This window comes from Fukomys damarensis, unplaced genomic scaffold (genome assembly GCF_012274545.1).
Source record: "Fukomys damarensis isolate Sample0158 unplaced genomic scaffold, DMR_v1.0_HiC HiC_scaffold_19, whole genome shotgun sequence".
Lineage (NCBI taxonomy): Eukaryota > Metazoa > Chordata > Mammalia > Rodentia > Bathyergidae > Fukomys > Fukomys damarensis.
In genome coordinates this window covers 62,080,732-62,088,271 of record NW_022900931.1, presented here as the reverse complement: position 1 = coordinate 62,088,271, position 7,540 = coordinate 62,080,732, and the positions used below count along the sequence as shown (strand labels likewise).

The 7,540-nt window shown below is 62.3% G+C and overlaps 2 protein-coding genes across 2 annotated transcripts in view; one reads left to right on the top strand and one right to left on the bottom strand.

Moving 5' to 3' along the window:
* The window catches only part of Nkpd1 (NTPase KAP family P-loop domain containing 1), a 7,051-nt gene extending 6,441 nt beyond the window's left edge, over positions 1 to 610 (top strand). The window contains exon 6 of the mRNA XM_033766003.1: positions 7 to 610. Within this exon, the coding sequence (XP_033621894.1) occupies positions 7 to 438 (432 nt within the window). The 3' untranslated portion in view covers positions 439 to 610. The remainder of the gene's footprint in view (positions 1 to 6) is intronic.
* Positions 611 to 3,489: 2,879 nt separating this feature from the next.
* Positions 3,490 to 7,540, bottom strand: part of Ppp1r37 (protein phosphatase 1 regulatory subunit 37) — a 35,826-nt gene continuing 31,775 nt past the window's right edge. The window contains exons 8-15 of the mRNA XM_033766002.1: positions 7,516 to 7,540; positions 7,275 to 7,430; positions 6,354 to 6,466; positions 5,486 to 5,627; positions 5,210 to 5,376; positions 4,380 to 5,100; positions 4,158 to 4,244; positions 3,490 to 4,079 (exon numbers count right to left, since the gene is read on the bottom strand). Of these exons, the coding sequence (XP_033621893.1) occupies positions 4,162 to 4,244; positions 4,380 to 5,100; positions 5,210 to 5,376; positions 5,486 to 5,627; positions 6,354 to 6,466; positions 7,275 to 7,430; positions 7,516 to 7,540 (1,407 nt within the window). The 3' untranslated portion in view covers positions 3,490 to 4,079; positions 4,158 to 4,161. The remainder of the gene's footprint in view (positions 4,080 to 4,157; positions 4,245 to 4,379; positions 5,101 to 5,209; positions 5,377 to 5,485; positions 5,628 to 6,353; positions 6,467 to 7,274; positions 7,431 to 7,515) is intronic.

Here is a 7,540-nt window from a genome sequence, read left to right as displayed (position 1 = left end):
CTGGAGGACCGGCAGCAGGCGGGGGGCGCGCCCGAGGCCCGCGCGCGCCTCTGGGACGTGTTCTGTGATAACAGCCGAGAGCTGCACAGCATGACCAAGGCGCTGCAGAACGTGCTGGACCTAGACGGTGACCCCGAGCTCTTTGAGCGCTTCCTGGGCTCCGACTTCCCCTTTACCGTGGCCGAGGCGCAGTCCCTGCTGCGCTGCACGGTTAACCTGGACCACTCCATCCGCCGCCGGATGGGCCTCATCCGGGCGGTCAGTGCGCTCAGGCCACCCAGCCCGCCCAAGTCTCCTGCCCGGGATGCGCCTTCTGCTGCCGGTGGAGCCACTAACACTGCAGGGGCATCCCCGGGAGGCAGCGGGGCAGGGCACACCAGTGGAACCCACCACCCCCTGGACAAGGCCCACGTGGGCAAGCCGAAGCCAAAAGCCTGAGCCCCTCACACCAGGGGCCCCAGCCGGGTGTGCCCTGAATGGATGACCCCAGGGCAGCAAGCCCTCCGTCCACTGCCCCCTCGAGGGTGTAGGGCCACGCCCCCAGCTCACTGTGGCTGTGCCCGTGCCTGCCAGCGGGGTAGGGGAGGGGCAGTGAGGAACTCGGGGCGAAGTGCAATAAATGATGGCAAAGCCCTCCAGTGGGTGTTTGCATCCCAGCTCCCTGACTTCGTGAGGGCTGGAGGCCAGGCCTGCCCTGCCCACTTCCTCCGCAGGGAGCTGGGCCTCTGCCAAAGCTGGCATCCAGGTGGCAGGAAGGCCGCGGGGGTGGTGGGCGAGGCGGAGAGGAAGGGCGGATGTACCTGGTTGACTCAGGCAATGAGGAGCACCCAGGCCTCGGGGAAGCCAGGTCCTCATCCCTGTACCCTAGCCTGTCCTCCGTGGCATTTCCAGCGTGCCGCACCACCCTCGGCCAGCTGGGTGGTGCCACTGTCTTTCCCAAGTGGTGTAACTGTCCAGGAGTGGCCTGAGGGGGTCAGGGTAGTCTGGTCACCGACGCTGAAGTTACCTGGTCAGCCCCTTCATGAGGACACGGGGAACGAAGAGTGAACCAGCAGCAGAGCTCACGTTACGGCTGGGCTGGGCACTGCCGGCAAGGGGACAGGCTTTGCTCGGGCAGTTCCTGAGCCTTCATCCGGCCCCACAGGCCCACGGGGTTCTTGGCCATGTCAGGGAGCAGCAGGGACCAGAGGCCAAGGGCACAACTTCTAGGCCAGTTCCCAGGAGACCACAGGGCTCTGAAGGCACCACCCTCAGGCCAGCCAGTGCCCAAGGATGGGGGTACTGGCCACACCCACCGTCCTCAGACCATAGTGGCTGGTATGTGGGTGATCTGGGTCAGAGCCCCAATGACAGGGACAGAGGTGCCATTTCAGCCATGATTGGCCAAGCTGCAGGGGAAGAGAGCTCAACAGGGAAGAGCTTGCCCCGTCCAGGGACAAAAACCTGAGGACTCGATGCTTGTGACACTGTCGGCTGGTATGGCTGTGGACATGCTGCTGGGCTGGTACATGGCTGTCCCCTTTTGTCTTGCTCAGGTCAGTCTGAGGCAGGCCAAGCCCAGGGTGCAGTAAGCAGGACCCCGGCTGCTAGACACCCAGGGGCTGTAGCCACTGTCAGCTGGTCCCCAGCAGCGGCCAGTCTGTTGCCCATTTTGTCAAAGGCTCTGGTTAAGGATCTGCCAGAGCTAGCGTTCCGGGAACTTTGTAAATGAAACCAAAACAGGATCAGGGGGCTCCTGTGGCTGAGACGGCTCCGCCACCAGCACCCACATTCCCCTAAACGGCGCAGAACTTTTGTGGGAACTTCCAAAAGCAAAGCCACGGGCCATCACCAGCAAACAGGTACTGAAAGTGACCGTGCCTTTCCCGCAGCGGTGAGGACAGCACGAGGGCTGCGTATGCCAGGCACGGGGACAGGTGTGAGCGGCTCATCTGAGGCCTGTAAGGTAGCATGTTTTGGGTCTGTTGTCAGTTCTCGTGTGTCCACACTGCCTGTGTGCTGTGGGTTTGCCTTCCTCCTCCTGCCCCCCAAAGGGGAGAACATGTCCGTCACCCTAGAAGGTGACAGCAAACAAGCACTTGGGGAAGCTGGGTCCCCGAGTCACGCGGCGCCTGCCACCCTGAACCCCGCACCTGAGTGAAGGCACCTGTGGAGATGGTGGTGGTACCGTGTCCAGCCAAGTGACCGTCAAGACAGTACACTGGGTGAGGTGTGGGGGGCCGAAGGCAAAGGGAAGGAAACACGGGCTGTGACGACAAAGTCTCCCGAGGCCAGGTTTGCAACATTCACTGTCTCACAGGTGTGGCGGCTCCGTGTCCCTCACAACCGAGACACCTTCCTGGCTTCAGGTGTGTAGCTGTGGCTGCTGTGCCATCTAACTGCATCACTCCAATCCTGTCCTTCTGCCTCTCCCGGTGGCTACTGGTGTGCACATTCTCCCCTTTGCCTGTATGTGAACAGCACAGTCTTGCATAGGCAAGACCTGCATAGGCAGGTTTTAAACTCCTGGGCTCAAGCAATCCTCCTGCCTCAGCCTCCTCAGTAGCTTGGATTAGAGACTCATACTCTTCCACCTGGCTAAAACCACCTGCCCACCAAACCCAGTTTGGGGAAGGAGCCAGAGCTTGTGCATGCTAGGGAAGCACACCAGTAGTTTGGTTTAGGGCCCATCCTCCTGAGCTCATTCTGAAGTGACTATTGTGGTAAAGACTATTCCCAGGGCCGGGGATGTAGCTCAGTGGTTCCGTCACCTATCTTGCAAGCACAAGGACCCCAGTTTGATCCCCAGTACCAAAATAAAACAAAAAAAACAGAAGGTACTTCCTTTAAGCCAGGTGTGGTGGCAAATGTCTGTAATCCCAGCACTAGGGAGGCTGAGGCAGGAGGATCACTGTGAGTTCGAAACCAGCCTGGACTACAAAGTGAGTTCCAGGTCAGTCTCAACTACATAGTAAGACCCTGTCTCAAAAAAAAAAAAAAAAAAAAAAAAAAATCCAAGTCAAGTCACGCCCTTACCTGGCATGAGGGTTAGGACGTGAGCATGTTTCGGTGGGGACACAATCCAATCTATAACTGTGTGGAAGGTCTGATTGGTCACTACAAGCTGAATGTAGTGCAAAGAAGGACAGAAATAAGGCTAGAAGAGGACCTCAGCCCCTCATAGGCACGACAGGTGTGGAACAGCCACGCCCAGAGGTGCAGGGTTAGAGTCACAGGCACCAGCCAAATTCTGAGCAGACTAAGATCACTGGCTGGACTCACAGACCCCAGCCAGGCAAAGGACCCGGCTTCTCAGCACCTTCTCAACAGCCACAGCTCCTGGCCTCACAGAGGGGCTGGAACCATGGTGGCTTGGAGGCCCCAGGTTTTCTTCTACTGCCTCCTGGTTTTCCTTTAGGGATCCCTGGTACTGACCTGCAGGTACTCACCTGCAGGTGCTGCTGGGCCCACCCACAGGGCCACCCAGGGCCAGAAAAGCAGAGGGGCAGGTGGTGAGCCCAGCCCGTTTATTAGAAAAGGTGTGAACAGAGCCGCACCGACAGTCGCCCATGCCCGCCCCCCCGCAGTTGTAGTGCCTCCCAGGGCGCGGCCTCAATGGCCCGGGCAGCGGGGTCCCCAGACACCCACTGCTGCCCCAGCTCCCTGATAGATTTATTGCACTTAAGAGAAAGAAAGCTCTGATCCTTCGCACCCAGCCCCACCCGCCTGGCCCGCACCCCGCCTGGGGTGTCCTGGGAACTTCCACCACCCGTGCCACCTGCCTGGTCCCCGGCGGGGCCAAGGGGCCACCTGCCACCACGGATGCCTGCCCTCGACACAGTAGGCCGGGCGGGCGGGCGCTCCAGAACTGGAGCGGCCCTGCGGCCTCCTCGCCGTCCTCTCCCATCCACCCCAGCCGAGTCCTCGAGTGGCAGACACATAAATGGGTGCGCTGCGGCCTCGAGGCTGTAGTGCTCCTGGGGCGGGGTCCTCGGGTGCTCCTGGCCGGGCATCCTGGGCCTCGGGAGGGCTGGGGTGAGGGTGAGCAGATTCTCATGGCTCTGGCCTCAGCTCATCCAAGACCGACCCGAAAGAAGGAACTGGGGGAAACAGACAGAGAATGGGGGCGCCGTCAGGGCAGGGCTCCCCGCCATCCGTGCCCGAGCCGGGCCACCTACAGTGTCACAGTGTCTCCTGCGCGGCCTCCTGAGTGGCCTCCAGAAGCAGCTCCTCCAGTGCCTTCTCGTCCCGTGGGCAGCGCAGCTCTGCGGGGCGGCCTTGGTCAGCGGGGGGAACAGAGGGACCCGAGGACCAGAGCCCACTTGCCCCTGCCCCTTCCCAGGCTGGTTTCCTGGGAGCCGGCCCAGCGTGCTCCCCGGCCGCCCTGCCCAGCCTCTCACCGTGCTCCAGGCCACAGCTGCCTCCCTTGGCCTCTGGCCCCGGGGGTGGCTCTGGGGGAAGCGCGAGGGCAAACTCAGGCTTCAGGCCGTTGGGCAACGGGGGCCCTGACTGAGGTGACTCCGGCTCAGATGACCCTGGATCCTGGATGCCAACAGCCTTGGCTGGCGGGGAGACAGGGGCAGGGGACACAGGTGGGGACGGAGGGGAGGCAAGGCCGGGGGGCACAGGGGGCTCTGCCCTCTCAGGTGGACTCTCCACCCGGGTCACCACGAACACCTTGTGACCGCGGCCCGGGCTGGACACAGAAATCCGCTGCTCGGTGGGGGAGGAGGGGCTGCCTGGGGGGCTCCTATCCCCAGGGCCCAGAGAGTCCGCGGGGGGCACCAGGGCAGGGCAGGGGGCTGAGGGGCTCGGGCCACTGCTGGGCTCTTTCCTCTGCTGGTCGTTCTCCTCTTCCTCCTCCTCCCCATCCGAGACTGAGTCTGAGTCTGAATCCGGGCCGGGCCCGGAACTGGGGGCCCCGTTCTGCGCTGCGGTAGCCGGCACGTCCCCGGACTCCTCGGGGGGCTGCGGCCCTGTGACCGTGATCTCGGGCATGGACGCCGACAGCTGCAGCTGCTGCTCCTGCTCCTCCCGCTCCCTCGCCAGCACAAAGTTGCGCTTGCAGCCGTTCTGGATCTCGGCCAGCAGCGCCTTCTGCGTCTCGATGAAGCTCTTTACCTGTGGGCGGCAGCACCTGGCTAGGGCCCTGAGGTCCAGCCCGACCTGCGGCCGGCCCAGCCCGCCAGGCCCCTAGGCCCCAGGCCGCAGGCAGGGCCCGCTTGCTCACCGCCTCCTTCTTGGGCTCGCGGTCAAGGTCCAGGCGCAGCAGGGAGTGGTTCACCTTGAGGGCCAACGACAGTGCCATGAGCCCGCCCGTCTTGATCTCGTTCTCCCGAAGGTCCAGTCTCAGGAGGCGGGGGCTCTCGGCGATGAACTCTGCCACCGCCACCGCGCCTGGGAGGGGGACGGCAGGGGCTGGCCAGGAACCCCACGCCACACAGCTGGCCACCCCCCCAGGCCTCCTGGGCCCCGAGCCCCCCAGCCAGGCCGGGCTGCGCCCTACCCTCGCAGGTGAGCTTGGTAGAGGCCAGGCCCAGGCGCAGCACGCTGCGGTTGCTGATGAGCCCGTTCTTGAGGTTGCGCACGCCCTCATTCCCGATGGGGTTGTGGCCCAGGTTCAGGGTCTCCAGGCTCTGTGTGTGTGGCTGCAGGGTAAGGAGGGGACCCCAGGGGACCCAAGGCCCAGGAGGAATAATCAGGAAGGGAGAAGAACCAAGCCCGGTGCTCTTCCCCCGACAGGGGGCAGCATCTAAGCACCGGCACAAGCCTGGCGTGGGTGATGGTGCTCACCTGCAATCCTCGCACTTGGGAGGCTGAGGCAGAGGATTCCCAAGAGTTCAAGGCCAGCCTCGACTATATGGTGAGGCCCTGTCTCTGGACCCACAGCATCTCCCCAAAGCGTCCTGTCCCTGTCCACTCCCAAATCTCCAAATGTCCCAGCTGAGGCGGGCCTGTGGGTCTCAGCACAGCCTCTCAGTGGGGTGGCTCTGCCCCAGGTGTCGGGTCCTCCAGGGTTCACCCTGGAGTCCTCGCACCGGCTGGGCTTGCCTTACATCGAGTCAAGCGTAAGTGGCACTTGCTGTAATCCCAGCACTGGGGAGGCTGAGGAAGGAGGACCCCAGTCACATGGCCAGGCTGGACTACATAGTGAGTTCAAGGCCAGTTATATAACGAGACCCTAACTCAAAACATAAAAACCCGAATAAATATTTTGTAACAAAAGGAATGAAAATATACTAAAGGTTTTCAAAAACAGTAACTCTTTTAGCCCAACTGTAGTCTACCATGTTGGATCAAAAAGGAACCAAAGCAGCCAGGGAGCAGAGCTAGGTGGAAGCCGCAGCAGGCCAGGCAGGGCGGGGCCGACTCACCAGTGTCATGCCCAGGAAGGCCATGCCCGTGTGCGTGAGCTGGTTGTTCCACAGCACCAGGGTCACCAGCCCCTTCCTCTGCTCCTTGAGGCCCTCGCAGATATAGGCCAGACCTAGGGGAGGCCTGCAGTCAGTGGCCAGCAGGCAGCAGGGCGCGTCCTCCAGGTGGCCTGCCCCAGCTCCGCCCCCTGCTACTCTATGCCCAGCAGGCTGGCAATTCACTCATCTCCTGCCTCTACCTCAGACCCACTCCAAGCCTGAGCCACACCTGCTGGGGCACATGGGGGTATCCAGGTGTGTGGTCCGGGCCTGGCACACTGACGGGGACACGGGCCTCATAGCACCATTTTGACCCCTCCTTCCTTTCTCCACTGAAGCCCAGGGGACTCTGCCCAAAGGTGGAGCTGCTGGCCTAGCCACCTCCTGCATGCGAGATGTGAACTCCTCTTTCTTCCTCTCTCCTCGCTCATCCCCTGGCTCACTGAGGCTTCCCCCCACAGAGAACAAACTCCTAAGCTCATTTCTACCCCAGGGCCTTTGCAACTGATGTTCCTGCTACCTTTTCCAGGCTTTAAGAAGGGCGGACTCTGCTCAGGTCACTGCTAGGAAGTCCCTCCCATTGCCCTTCATGCCTGCACAATCCCCCATAGCCTCCAGCTGACCCCACACCCAAACAATATCCTCTCCTTCAGGAACTTTTCAGACGTCAATCACTTTAACTATTCCTTCAGTATCACTGCCCCCCCCAGGTGCCAGCCAAGTTCTCTCCTGCGGGACCCCACACTGGGTCAGGCCCCCTCGGACACCTCAGCCCAGCCCTGCCCACTCTGGAAGTCACTGTCTAGGGCAGCCCTGATTTCTCCACGGGCCGCGAGACCCAGCCCCACAAGCCTAGTGCCAGGTGACGGCGGCTGCACGCACCGGAGTCCAGCACGTGGTTGCTGCGCAGGTCCAGGATCTGCAGGGAGCAGTTGAACTTGAGCAGGTTGCCCAGCTGGGCCGAGTCCTGCAGACCATTGAGCTTGTTGTCGGCCAGGTACAGCTCCCGCAGGTTCATGTTCATCTTCAGGGCCGTGGCTGTGGGAGCAATGGGGGTGGGGTGAGTGGCCAGGATGGCTCCCAGACCCCCCACACCGCGGGCTGCGCCTGGGCCTGGGCTCACCGAGCAGCATGAGCGGCCGGCCCGA